This window comes from Tursiops truncatus, chromosome 15, assembly GCF_011762595.2.
Source record: "Tursiops truncatus isolate mTurTru1 chromosome 15, mTurTru1.mat.Y, whole genome shotgun sequence".
In the NCBI taxonomy this organism is placed as follows: Eukaryota; Metazoa; Chordata; class Mammalia; order Artiodactyla; family Delphinidae; genus Tursiops; species Tursiops truncatus.
Window position 1 is genome coordinate 56315349 of NC_047048.1, and position 13459 is coordinate 56328807.

The 13459-nt window shown below is 46.5% G+C and overlaps 1 protein-coding gene and 1 long non-coding RNA gene across 4 annotated transcripts in view; one reads left to right on the forward strand and one right to left on the reverse strand.

Moving 5' to 3' along the window:
* PANK2 (pantothenate kinase 2) overlaps positions 1-3493 on the reverse strand; it is a 28141-nt gene extending 24648 nt beyond the window's left edge. For all 3 annotated transcript variants that reach the window (XM_019950653.3, XM_019950652.3, XM_019950651.3), the window contains exon 1: positions 3238-3493. In XM_019950653.3, the coding sequence (XP_019806212.1) occupies positions 3238-3493 (256 nt within the window). The remainder of the gene's footprint in view (positions 1-3237) is intronic.
* A 96-nt stretch (positions 3494-3589) lies between these two features.
* Positions 3590-11837, forward strand: LOC141276528 (uncharacterized). Its single transcript, XR_012326234.1, has 2 exons — positions 3590-3866; positions 5147-11837. It is a non-coding gene; the product is annotated as an uncharacterized lncRNA (long non-coding RNA).
* Positions 11838-13459: the final 1622 nt, after the last annotated feature.

Sequence of the window (13459 nt, forward strand, 5' to 3'; positions counted from 1 at the left end):
TAATGGTCTCCTCAGATATACAGAGGGCAGTGATGCCAACACTCAACAGTCATACTATCTAAATGCACAATTCATACATGAGCCCCTAAAATAACATACTTAATTTTACAAGCTGCATAATATTATTTTTAGGTTATGCTTAATGCTTTATATTCATTATTCATCAAAGAAGAGGAACCGTGTTTACTTTTATTTCATTTAGGTTTAAAGTTGATAAAACAATAGGTTAAAAAGCACCCTCTCCTATTCTGTCCCTCAAAAATGGGCTACAAAGCAATAGAAATCTAACTTTTTTCTTGAGCTCCCAGTGGGCGGCCCTTCCTAATTCCCTAAATGAAGATGAAACACTACACCTGATAAAAGGCAACCTCCCAGCACCAGTTCCATTCTGGCAACACTGATGCTGCCCCAAATACCAAGGAAAAGCTAACTATTTTCTAGATTAGTATTATCAAGCTACAAACAAAAGCTTTATTTTCTAGACTAATGGAGGTTAAGGAAATTCCATGATTGGCATGAGTCCAAAATCAGCATGTCCCCAAGCTTTCCCTGGAGTGCTAAAATATGCTTGGGAGTCACCTTCAAAGATCCAGCTCATCCCCTGGCACTGCCATGAAGCACTGTGATCCCAGAGTTCCCACATCTCCTGCACATCTGGGGCCCTAGATTAAAATGTATGTTCTCTTGTTACATGTTACATGCATGTAATGTTCTCTTGTTACGTTTGTAAAAACTGTACATTTTACTGTATGTAATAATGCCTCAATAAAATTTTAAAAATTAAAACACATTTTTAGACCCCTCTGCAGATCTGAGGGTTTTCTTTTTTTAAGCTTCTGAGTGATTCCATGTGAGAACCACTACTCTGAACTACATCACATGTACCTTCCAAGATGTGGAAAGTCAAGAAACACCGGGTCTGAAGTCAGACACCTAGAATCAAAACACAGTTCCATTACTAACTCACTATACGCCCTTGGAGAAAGAGAAAATTTCACTGAGCCTGTTGCCTAATCTGGAAGCTGGGTATAACAAACACCCACCTCAGAGGATAACTGCAAGACTTAAATGTTTATGAAGTATTTGGCACAGTGTCTAACATGAACACGTAAGCATCATCGTTACCATCATTTTAAACCAATCTTTATTTGGTATTTCTCTCAGACCTATGAGACATACTCCAGCTAATCTAAAACTTTTGAAGAACTTCTTAGACACACATGCCTAGCCTCATCCCTAATGACTATGATGTGTTAAGTCTGAGGTGGGGACAGGTTTGGGAATCACACTGCTCTAGGGAACATGTGTGGCAGAACATGACTATAATCAGGGCCCACAATTCCTAAGATAAACTGAACAGCTCCTTCTAGTTTCCGATGACAACTAGTCTCCTACCTTAAGATAAGTAGTGTAATGATATCAGAATGAGGTTTTCTAACAAAAGAAAGGTGGCACCAACTCAACTCTCCTAATAAAAAATACAAAGATTAAATCTTTATTGAATTCCCTCAAAGTTAAGACCAAAGTATATTCTTTGGTCAATACACAATCAATACACTGCCTCTCCAACAGGTATACCCCTGGACAGTACAGAAAGAACAAATGGAAAGAAAACAATACCTTATTTATTTCTTTAGTTCTCATTATCTAAGAGATAGCTTTTCATGACTTTTATAAGGACTAATGAGTTTATTAAAGCTCTTAGAAGAGTACATGAAAAAAAAATTTTAAGAGTGCCTGACTGGTGGCAAACACCGAAATTACAATACTCAGAATCCTCATGGCCAGTGGTCACAAAGAGCTGGCTACATGGCTGTGATTCTTTTTGCTGAATCTCTGGAATTTACATCCATCTCTAATGAGGCAGTACAAAACCACGAAGGAACTAATGTTTTGCATTGCTTAAAAATCAAGTGCTTCTCAAACAGGAACTAGGCTCTAAAAACGGTATACGTTGAGAGCAGATCATCTCTTTTCCAATTCTCTTTCAAGAACATAGGAAAAGACAAAAGAATTAAAACTCTCAAACTTTTCACAGCAAAATAGGGGTGTTTTTAATATTTAATCATCCAAATCATATAAAACTAAAGCAACTGGGTTGTTGGGCTGACGTCCAAGACTATCCAATAAAGACCTCACACCCGGGGGGGTGGGGGTGGGGGGTTGTGATGAATTGGGCGATTGGGATTGACATGTATACACTGATGTGTATAAAACTGATGACCAATAAGGACCTGCTGTATAAAAAAATAAAGTAAAAAATAATAATAATTTTTAAAAACACGACCTCACACTTATCCTGCCACTTTCTCACTCCCATAATCTACATTTAAAACAAGCTGATTCCTGAAATAGGAATCTGGCAACGACAAGAAAAAATATATATAGCCACATGTAAAATGTTATTATATCGTAAAACTCATATTAGAGTATCAAGACAGTGGATACTTTCAAGAGTTGCAATGGCTGTTTGAAGGAGGACCCAAACTGAAAACCTGTAAAGAGAAGAAAATATCTGGACTAGATCACAATGCAGAAAATAAAACCTGATAATAAAACCGATTCTCTGGGAAGAGCATGTGCAACCGCCAAGGCGAGAAGTCGTTTTCCCTCAAAAGAGAAAGGCTTAATGCCCAGAGTGCTACAGTACTGAATCGTGAGCATCAGCAAAGAGATGGAAAGAAAATAGAGGCGATAATCTGGGTGAGACAAGACCCGAATTCTCATGGGAAGAAAAGCAGACAAAGCTTAGTATACACAACACGGAATCCAGTTTTAGGCTTGCAGCAACTCAACCATTTTCCTTGAGCCCAAAATCTCCAGGTAAAAAGGATGTAACGTCTTGCAGCTCTCTGGAAATCCACGGAAAACAGACACTGGGGATTCAAACGACTTGAGGGGGGAGGGGAGGTGGTGAAAATGGGTCAAAAGAAGTCTTCCCGAGGAAAAAAATAATGCGACTCTCGGCCGAAGAATGCACAAGGAACTAAGAACCGGGAGGGAGAAAAGGTCCTGGGTACGGACGCTACACTCGGACAACCGAGAAGCAGACGCGCGAGGCCGGATGGGGCCGAACACGCAGCCTCCGGCGTTGGGGGACCCGAGGCCTCCAACCAGATGTCAGCCCAGCACCAACCTGGGACCACCGAGTGGGGGCACTGTCTCCGCGCGGGAAAAACGGCGACCGGGCCGGAAGGGGGCAGGACGAAACGCGAGGGCGCCCCGCCGGGCACTTACGCGGCCGCTTCTTCCTGAGGCTTTCGACGCGCTGACGGGAGGCCGACGTAGCGCCGCTGTAAGAGCCGGGCCGGTCCCGCCTTACGCCCTCCGCCGAAGCCGAGGCCCCGACGGCGGAAGCCGACGCGCTGTTCGCCCGGCGCCGCAGTGGCTCCCGCCGCCGCCCATCGGGGCCGCCGGGCGCCGGCTCCCGGACCGACGAGGCGGAGACCCCCCAGTGGCGCTCCATGGGCGCGCCAAGCCGGCCCGCTCCCATCCGCAGGAGGAACCGCTGCCGACCGAGCCAGCCCCCAACACCAGTGCCCTCGTCGCCTCCTCCGCGGCAATCCAGCCAGAGCAGAAGAACACCCTCGGCAGGCCGCCTCTTCCGTTGCGCCAACACGCAGCAAGCCAATCCAAACAAGCTGGGGGCGGCCCGAAGGCCTCTTGTCCAATCGGCTGCCTGATTCGAGGCGGATCGACCGCGCCTCCGCCCAATGAAAGGCTCGGGGCGGGGCGGAGGACGGCAAGGGAGGGGATCCGGGCTGGGCAGAGGAGAAGGCGGTGTTGCTGAGCACAGAGTGATGGCGGCGCCGCCCAATAGACGCGTTGGTGGAGGGGTCTGCGCCCCCTTACACCGGGGTGCACAGGTAGGCGCTCCGGGCCCCAGAACTCTCCCGGGAGCCGCCTCGCGCCCCCGAGCCCCGCCGTGCTGCTGCGTCTCGTCGTCTCCCGGCTTGCGCCCTTCTCCAGCCCAGCGGTGTGCCGCAGGGTCTGGTCGCCAGCCGTTGGCAAACAGAAGGGCTTGAACCGCGGCTGAATTTAGCCTTTGTCCCTCGACCTGATTCCACTACTGCCGTCAAGGCCACCAGTCCTCCGCGCTCTGTTTGACCGCCACCCCCTTCCCCAGCACTGCCACTGGCGTGTTTAGGCTAAGCCCCCTTCATTCCTCCTGCGTTAGACAGATGTTCCCAGTACGAGAACTAATGAAAGGACTGGGGTTGGTCTCCATGGCAACTGGAAGAAAGAGATGGGTTATAAATCCTTTGCCACCCTCCTGTAGTGAAGGAGGGGGGTGTGGGAGCCGGGAAGTAGGGTTGGCTCTTGGAAGGAGAGTCTGGACCCCCTTTCCTTGTGGTGCAGTGGAGGACATAGAAGGATTTGGTGGCCGCCTCAGGGCCTGGGTTGTTGGGGATTTGGTCTGATTGGTTTTTTTTTTAAATCATTGGTTTTTTGTTTTTTAAATCATTTTATCACCTTCTTTTTGCGGGTGAGAACATGGTCACCTCCAGCCCTGAGATACTGACCAAAGGTCCATCCAAGCGTCTCTTCTCCCATAGGTTGCCCATGCCTGGAATGACCCGTGGCTCTGTACCCCCAAGGCACTCCCTCATTCTGTCAAGTTGAACGGGATTGTGGGTTTATCTTGCTAGCAAATTATTTCATAAGTGCCTCCCCTGAGAGACTGTAATGCCCCTTATGTTCTTCATCTTTCCTGTAATGACTGCTAGTAGCAGGCTGAACAAGAAATATGAGCTTCTCTCTTGCTTATTGAATAGAATTGCCATGCTCACTCAAAACTAGCTCCCTGGGACTTCCCTGGTGGCACAGTGGTTAGGAATCCACCTGCCAATGCAGAGCACACAGGTTCGATGCCTGGTCCGGGAAGATGCCACATGTCGTGGAGCAACTCAGCCTGTGCGCCACAACTACTGAGCCTGCGCTCTAGAGCCCGCGAGCCACAACTAGTGAAGCCCACACACCTAGAGCCCGTGCTCCGCAACAAGAGAAGCCACCGCACTGAGAAGCCCGCACACTGCAACGAAGAGTAGCCCCCTCTCAGCGCAACTAGAGAAAGCCCGTGCGCAGGAACGGTAGGATTAACTCTGGAAACCCTATTTCCTAACTCTGGAAATTCCGTCTCCTGCAGGAAGCCACCCCAGAGGGATCCTACAAAAACCAAGAAAACGTATAGCTACTCTTCTAAATCTCAGTGCCCAGCATTGCCTACGTTTCTGCCTCCCCCAGCAACAACAAAAAAAAAACGGTTCTCCTTGACCTGAGGAAACTTCCATCCAGGTCTGTGAGCTGCAATAGATCATCCTGAAGAATCAAGAATCATCATCACCTGAGACTGCCAAGACGAATCCCAACATCAAAACACTTGAGGGCTTCCCTGGTGACGCAGTGGTTGAGGGTCCGCCTGCCTGATGCAGGGGATACAGGTTCGTGCCCCGGTCCGGGAAGATCCTACAGGCCGCGGAGTGGCTAGGCCCGTGAGCCATGGCCACTGAGCCTGCGCGTCCGGAGCCTGTGCCCCGCAACGGGAGAGGCCACAACAGTGAGAGGCCCACGTACCGGAAAAAAAAAAACAAAAAACAAAAAAGCACTTGAAGCTTGTGTACCTTTTCTTTCTTTACTGTGTATAGTGTCTTTTATCTTTTTAAAATTTATTTATTTATTTATTTATTTTTGGCTCCGTTGGGTCTTCGTTGCTGCACGCGGGCTTTCTCTAGTTGCGGCAAGCGGGGTCTACTCTTCGTCGCAGTGCACGGGCTTCTCAGTGCGGTGGCTTCTCTTGTTGCAGAGCACGGGCTCTAGGTGCGCGGGCTTCAGGAGTTGTGGCTCGCGGGCTCTAGAGCGCAGGCTCAGTAGTTGTGGCACACGGGCTTAGTTGCTCCACGGCATATGGGATCTTCCCAGAGCGGGGCTCGAACCCGTGTCCCCTGCATTGGCAGGTGGATTCTTAACAATTGCACCACCAGGGAAGCCCAGAAAATAAATTTTTTAAGAGAAAAATGTATCATGGATTTACACTAATTTCCATTCATTTTTAAGGTTACAGAGTTTTTACTTAGCTTCTTTTATCTTAACCTGAAAATCTAAGGACTTCACAACATTCACTACTTATTTGCTTTATCATTAAATATATAGATAATAGTTTCAGAATAAAAATATCAGTATTACCAATGATGTGATTATTAAACACTGTTTAAGATTTTTCTGCCGTTCTTTTTGTCCTTAGGATACGTTGCACTAGGGATGAAAAATCAAATTGTGCTTTAAAGTCATTTGAAATAATTTCTTTCTGTGTAGTTCAGCCAACAACTCAATACAGAATTGAGTCCTTTTTTTTCCATTTTGATTCAATTTTTAGAGATTTAAATTTTTTCTTGCTTTTTCTAATGAAAGAAGCTACCATGTTGTGTGCTGCCCTATGAAGCAACCCATGTGGCAAGAGACTGAAGGCAGCCTCTGGCCAACAGCCAACAAGGAAGTGCAGCCCGCAGAGCAACATTTCAATGAGGAACTGAGACTTCCCTGGTTGTGCAGTGGTTAAGACTCTGCACTCCCAATGCAGGGGGCCCAGGTTCAATCCCTGGTCAGGGAACTAGATCCCTCATGCCACAACAAAGAACCCGTATGCTGCACTAAAGATCCCGCACGCGGCAATGAAGATCCCACGTGCCGCAACTAAGACCTGGCAAAGCCAAATAAATTAAAAAAAAAAAAGTGAGGAACTAAATCCTGCAAGAACCATGTGAGTGAGCTTGGAAGTGAATCCTCCCCAAACTGCAGCCCTGGCCAACACCTTGATTGCAGCCTTGTGAGAGACCCTGAGCCAGAGGACGCAGCAAACCTGCACCTGAAATCTTAACCCACAGAAACTGAGATACTAAATGTGTTGTTTTAAGCTATTAAGTTTTGGAATAATTTCTCATGCAGCATTAGTTAATGGATCACCTCCATAGGGGCTGTGTTATATATACTCTTAACTGTTGGATGACTGCAGGGAAAGTAGAATGCTGATTAATCAGTTAATGATGAGGTCAACTGATGAGATCAGTTGACCAATGGTCTTGAGTAGAATTGTGTGGGGCTCTGGCTTTGCCCTGTTCTCCATTTCATTAGTGATTTGGTGGCTCATCCTGCACATGTTGGGGAAAAATCCAGAGCCAGAGGATCCTCAACCAACTGAAACAATGACCAAGTTGTTTGGATTGTTGCATGAACTAAATTCAATTCAACAAAGACCCATTAAGCTTGGCAACAATAGTTTGTGGAGCAATACAGGGGGCTGTAGAGAAGGCCCTGCACCCCACTGCTATGAAATGGACCCGAGAGAGCATCCCCAGCCCCAGGCCAAGGGTGGGATTAAGTCAGGGCTATCAAATGGCACAGAAGTACATAGAGAGAGGCAAGGAATGATGTCTATCAACCCCCCTAAAAAGGAAACAGGATTGCAAGGGATTAAAGGACATTATCAATTGTTGCTCTTTCTCTTTAGTCAAAAAAGTCTCCTTAAAAATGCAGTGACTAGGGCTTCCCTGGTGGCGCAGTGGTTGAGAGTCCGCCTGCCGATGCAGGGGACACGGGTTCATGCCCCAGTCTGGGAAGATCCCACATGCCGCGGAGCGGCTAGGCCCGTGAGCCATGGCCACTGAGCCTGTGCGTCCGGAGCCTGTGCTCCGCAATGGGAGAGGCCACAACAGTGAGAGGCCCGCGTACCGCAAAAAAAAAAAATTTTTAATGCAGTGACTCAATGAGTCAGCACCTGCTTTTAACAAGATCCCCAAGAGGATTTGTATCTCTACTGAAGTTGGAGACACTCTGGACTATATAACTCTGTATAGTTTGAAATTTTTTTTAATTTCACTTTTTTATTGAAATATACTTGATTTACAATGTTGTGTTAATTTCTGCTGTACAGCAAAGTGACTCAGTTATACGTACATTCTTTTTTATATTCTTTTCCATTATGGTTTATCCCAGGATATTGAATATAGTTCCCTGTGCTATACAGTAGGACCTTGTTGTTTATCCATTCTATATGTAATAGTTTGCATCTACTAACCCCAAACTCCCAGTTCACCCCTCTGCCACCTGCCCTCCCCCTTGGAGGACAAGTCTATTCTCGAGTCTGTTTCATATATAGGTTCGTTTGTGCCCTATTTTAGATTCAACATATAAGTGATATCATATGGTATTTGTTCTTCTTCTGATTTACTTCACTTAGTATGATAATCTCTAGTTGTGGTATTTTATTTATTCTTTTTTAAAATTTATTTATTTATTTATTTTGGCCTCGCTGTGCAGCTTTTGGGATCTCAGTTCCCTAACCAGGGACTGAACCCAGGCCGTGGCAGTGAAAGCCTGGGATCCTAACCACTTGACCACCAGGGAACTCCTGGTGGAATTTTAACTTTTTACAGCAAGCAGATATTCGTGTATTACCTGTGTAATTAAAAGATGATTTAAAGAGACTAGATTATAAGGAAGGTGAAAATTCTGAAGGGAGACTGACCCCCTGGACTGGGACTCCTGGAAGGAAGGAGTCCACTGAGCCAGGCCAGAAGGTGACAGCCAGCCACATGTGGAGAACTGAGGAGCTTGTCTCTGAGTAGAGACTCCTGAAAGTGAAGGTGGGAGGAAAAAGGGGGAGGGGTCCTGAACAAGCTCCCCAGATTGAAAGTTCTATTTACATTCACTGCAGGAGCCTCACTTCAAGCAGATATCTGGCCAGGGTAGATCCTCAGAACTGTGGGCTGAATAAAAGAAATGTTAAAGGATCTTAAGTTCTAGAAGTAATAATAGCAGAATTACTGGAAACGTGAGTCCATGGGCTCACAATTCTAACGACATCGTCCTGATAGCAAGTAGTGAAAAAAGCAATTCTTTCAGCAGTTACCACAGTTTCTCTCTTTCCCAATTCCTTTGGACAGATCTCCTGCAAGAAGCTGATTTCCAACTGCATGTGATAATGAAAGGATTTTTCTTTCTTCTTATGTTAAGTACAAGCAAACTGATGAAATAGGAGACAGCATCTGACTGCTAGGAAATCAGCGATTCAGACAGTATGGCAGTGGCACTTGGGGATGGGGAAGGACAGAGGAGGGGAGGAAGCTGGTACAGCCAGTCCATGCCAAGGACACTCAAGGGCTGATGGGACTGAGCTCTGGAGGAGGAAGGATTTGACATCACCTGGTCCAGCCTCATGGTTTATGGGTCCAGGAAGGAAAGGGACGCCAGGAGCTGGCTGTGGACCCAGGACTAGAACCCAGGGCTACTTCCCTTCTTCATCTTTCTCACTGTTCCCATTTTCTCTCCCCACCTCCACCTTTCTGGCTGCTGCCCACCCCGTCCCCCCAGGTCCCTTCTGTCTTTGAAGTACCCTTTTTAGCAGGTATATTTTACTTCAATAAAAAGCTGTGGGGTTGAGGGGGTATTTTTCTTTTATTGCTGTTTTTATAGAAACAGCATTGAGTAAGTAGAAGGAAGATATTCAGTGTAAGTTGTGTGGTTTTTTTTTTATTATTTTTGGCTGTGTTGAGTTCATTGCTGCACTCAGCCTTTCTCTAGTTGCGGCGAGTGGGGACTACTCTTTGTTGCAGTGCGTGGGCTTCTCATTGCGGTTGCTTCTCTTGTTGCGGAGCACAGGCTCGGCGCACGGGCTTCAGTAGCTGTGGCGTGTGGGCTTCCATAGTTGTGGCTTGTGGGCTCTAGAGCGCAGGCTCAGTAGTTGTGGCACATGGGCTTAGTTGCTCCCCAGCATGTGGGATCTTCCCGGACTAGGGCTCGAACCCATGTCCCCTGCATTGGCAGGTGGATTCTTAACCACTGCGCCACCAGGGAAGCCCCCAGTGTAAGTTTTTTAAATGCAGGCAGGAAGGTGAGAATTTACTCTGAAGAATTTGAGGTAAGCCATGAGAATTTAGAAAGGCTAATAAGTGAGAGGGATCTATTCAAAAAAGCTTCCAAAAGGAGCTGGGCTTTAAGCCAGGCCTTAAAAAAACTTTAGTGGGTGCAGTAGCTAAGCCATGACTTGCAGCAGAGCCCTCTAGCCGTTGGCCTTATCCTTACAGGCAGCACCACTGACCCCAGGGAGGGATAGGGAGCTGGATGAAGCATGTATGTGCCCACTCCCATCCCATTCTGGCAGTGGAGACCCCTCGCAGAGCCCATATCCTTCCCTCTGAGAGACTGAATATACAAAAGGACAGTGGCCAGACCATATATGACAATAGAACTCTCTGCAGTAACCAGCCTGGAAAGCCAAACCACAGCCTCTGCAGCAGTCATCCAGAATGATCAGGTCTTGGTTAATGTGTGCCAGCTTCTTCCCAATCCCCAACCACCTCTTCCCTCTCTTCCATCTCGGGACCAACCAGAGAAAGTCAAATATGTTCCCCAACCAATCACATAAGGTGCCCCTCTTCTAGTTAGCCAGCCTCCAGTGTCCCAGGCAAACAACCTCCAATCACAGCACATCTGAAGCCTTCCCTTTCTTTTATTCACCACAGTGTTTTCCCAGTCCCTGCCTGCCTTTGATACCCTCCTGGCCAAATGCAAGTGACAGTGGCTGCTCTTACAAGCTCAGAATGAACAGCCTATGTTTGTTCTCATTTGTGTGACCTTGGTTTATCTCCATATCTCTAAAGAGATTCTGTACACAAACTGAACGTACTCATGAAACCAACACCCAAATCAAGGGTAACCATGCCGACTTTCAATGCCATAGATCAATTTTGCTTATTTCTGTACTTTTTGTATGAATAGAATCACCCAGTAAACACTTTTGTGTGTGTACTTTTTTTTTTTTTTTTTTTTGCGGTACGCGGGCCTCTCACTGTTGTGGCCTCTCCCATTGCGGAGCACAGGCTCCGGACGCGCAGGCTCAGCGGCCATGGCTCACGGGCCCAGCCGCTCCGCGGCATGTGGGATCTTCCCAGACCGGGGCACGAACCCATGTCCCCTGCATCAGCAGGCGGACTCTAAACCACTGCGCCACCAGTGAAGCCCTCTACTGACTTCTTTTTCTCAACATCATGTCTGTGCAATATATCCACATTGAGTGTAGCAATATTTTCATTCGTATTCATTGTTGTGCACTAGTATTCTACTGTATGACTTTACCCCAACTTATATATATATATATATATATATATATATATATATATATATATATATATATATATATATGTATCCATTCTACTGTGGATAGACCTTTGGGTTGCTTCCAGTTTGAGGCTATTTTGAACAGTGCAATTAGAAATATTCTTGCACATATCTTGGTAGACATGAGCTCTTGTTTCTGTCATGTACATACCCAGGAGTGGAATTGCTGGGTCATAGGTTATGCATGTGTTCAGCTTTAGTAGATACTGCCTATTTTCCAACAGGGTTTTACTAACTTACATTACCCCTAAAGTTTGAGAGTTTCAGTTGCTCTATATTTCCATCAACATTTGATCTTGTCAGACACTTTCATTTTAGCCGTCCTGATAGGTGTCTTTGTAAATTTATACTTAATATTTTTCTTGTTCCCTAGAGGTTCTAAGTTTTACTGTTTTCCTGGATTTCATTGTTATAATTGTTAATAGTACATGACTGATCAAAACAACACTTTTCTCTCCTCCCCCCCACCCCTGCCCTTGCTTTTAGACACTCCTTTAGACCACTCACAATTATATTGGAGACAGTGGGTGATAGAAGGGGGCACTTAAGGTGGGCTTTTTGCATTATTATTGTGTCTCTCCAAGGCCTGTCCCCATACTCTGCACTCAGTAGGAGCAAAATAAATATCTGTTGTATAAATACGTGAAATAAATGACATGAAAGCCTATATGTCTCCACCATACTTTGTGAGTCATTCCCGACCACTGGAGTGTATGCAGGTGTCTTACTCATTTTAGGCCTTAGACCTGGCACAGGGGAATCCTTTAACAAACAATATCTGCTAAACCAAACTGACCTCCAGCTGCCTCACCTCATTCAGCCTCAGGCCATTGAGCCTGGGCACATACAAGATGATTATATTCATATTGTCACAGCATCCCTGAGACTATATTAATTATATATTGCACATCATTACACTGTTATAGCAGGTGCCAGATCTTGGCACACAGGGCAGAGATGTGATGGTGTGAAATCTTACTTTAAATGGGGTCCCAGCCTCCAGACACCTGATCAGCTGTGGGTCATGGGCATGGAGAACATCCAACTCTGGGGCCCACAGGCCAGAGTCTTCCCTTGCATTGTCCCCTCTGGTCCTTTGTCCCTCCCAGTCTTGCAGATCAGCTGTAAATTGGGTCATACTTGTATTCGTTTCATAGGGTCATTGTGAGGATTAAACAAGTTAATACATGTAAGGCACCTAGCCCAGCACCTGGTATGCAAAAAGGTATGGGGTAAGTGGTAGCACTTTTTATTATTGCTGTTATTAACAGCAGCAGCAGCAGGGATGAGGAGTGCTGAGTGACCATGCCCTGCACCAAGTGTGAACTTCATGGCCCTGGGCTACATGGAAAAGAGCAGAAAGGGGAACATGTGATTTTTATCCATAAAGAGCTATCACTTCCAGCACAGACTAGCCCAGGGACCCTGAACACTACTCTCCCTGAAGGTGGGGGTGGAGGTGTTCCTTGGCCATCAGCTTCACGATAGTGCATTGGTAGAAAGCAAGGGACCTCAAGGCTTGAATGACTCCATTTCTAAGGAGACTCCTATAAGAGCAGGACACATGCTGTGAAGTTTGAATCTGGCCAAGAATGGGAATTTCTGCCTGCTGGAAGGGCTTTGTCAGAGCCTAAAGGAGACTCCTCGTGCAATGGGGCAAACTGCCACTGGACACACCCGTCAATCGTCACCTCTCTGGGACAGAAGCAGTAGCCAGATACTTCCAAGGAGCTTGTCAGTGAAGGAACCTCCTCTGGTTCTCTCCTCCTAAGACGGAACCAGTGCTACTCACGTTTTGAACTGGTTCAAGAGGGATGTCACCCACTGAGGCCAAGAAACCAAGAGGGGAATGCCTTGGAAGAAAAAAGAGGGTCTTTGCCACAGAATCCTCCTGTCCCAAGTCTTTCCCTTGACTTTCTGAACTCTTCACTTTCTGACTTACAAAAAGAACCTGTACAGAAAAGGGGGAATCAGGCAGGGATGAACAAGACTATCCATGAGTCCATAATTATTGAAGGTGTGTAATGGGCACGTGGAGGGGAGAGGTAATTATTCTAGTTTCTGTACTTCAGTGTGTGCTTAAAAGCTTTCCATAAAAAAGAAGCTATGAATAATCCATGGCCTGAAAGAGTAAAGGGCATCTTGCTGATCTTTTTTTTTTTTTTTTTTTTGCTTTACGCGGGCCTCTCACTGTTGTGGCCTCTCCTGTTGCGGAGCACAGGCTCCGGACGCGCAGGCCCCGTGGCCATGGCTCACGGGCCCAGCCGCTCCGCGGCATGTGGGATCT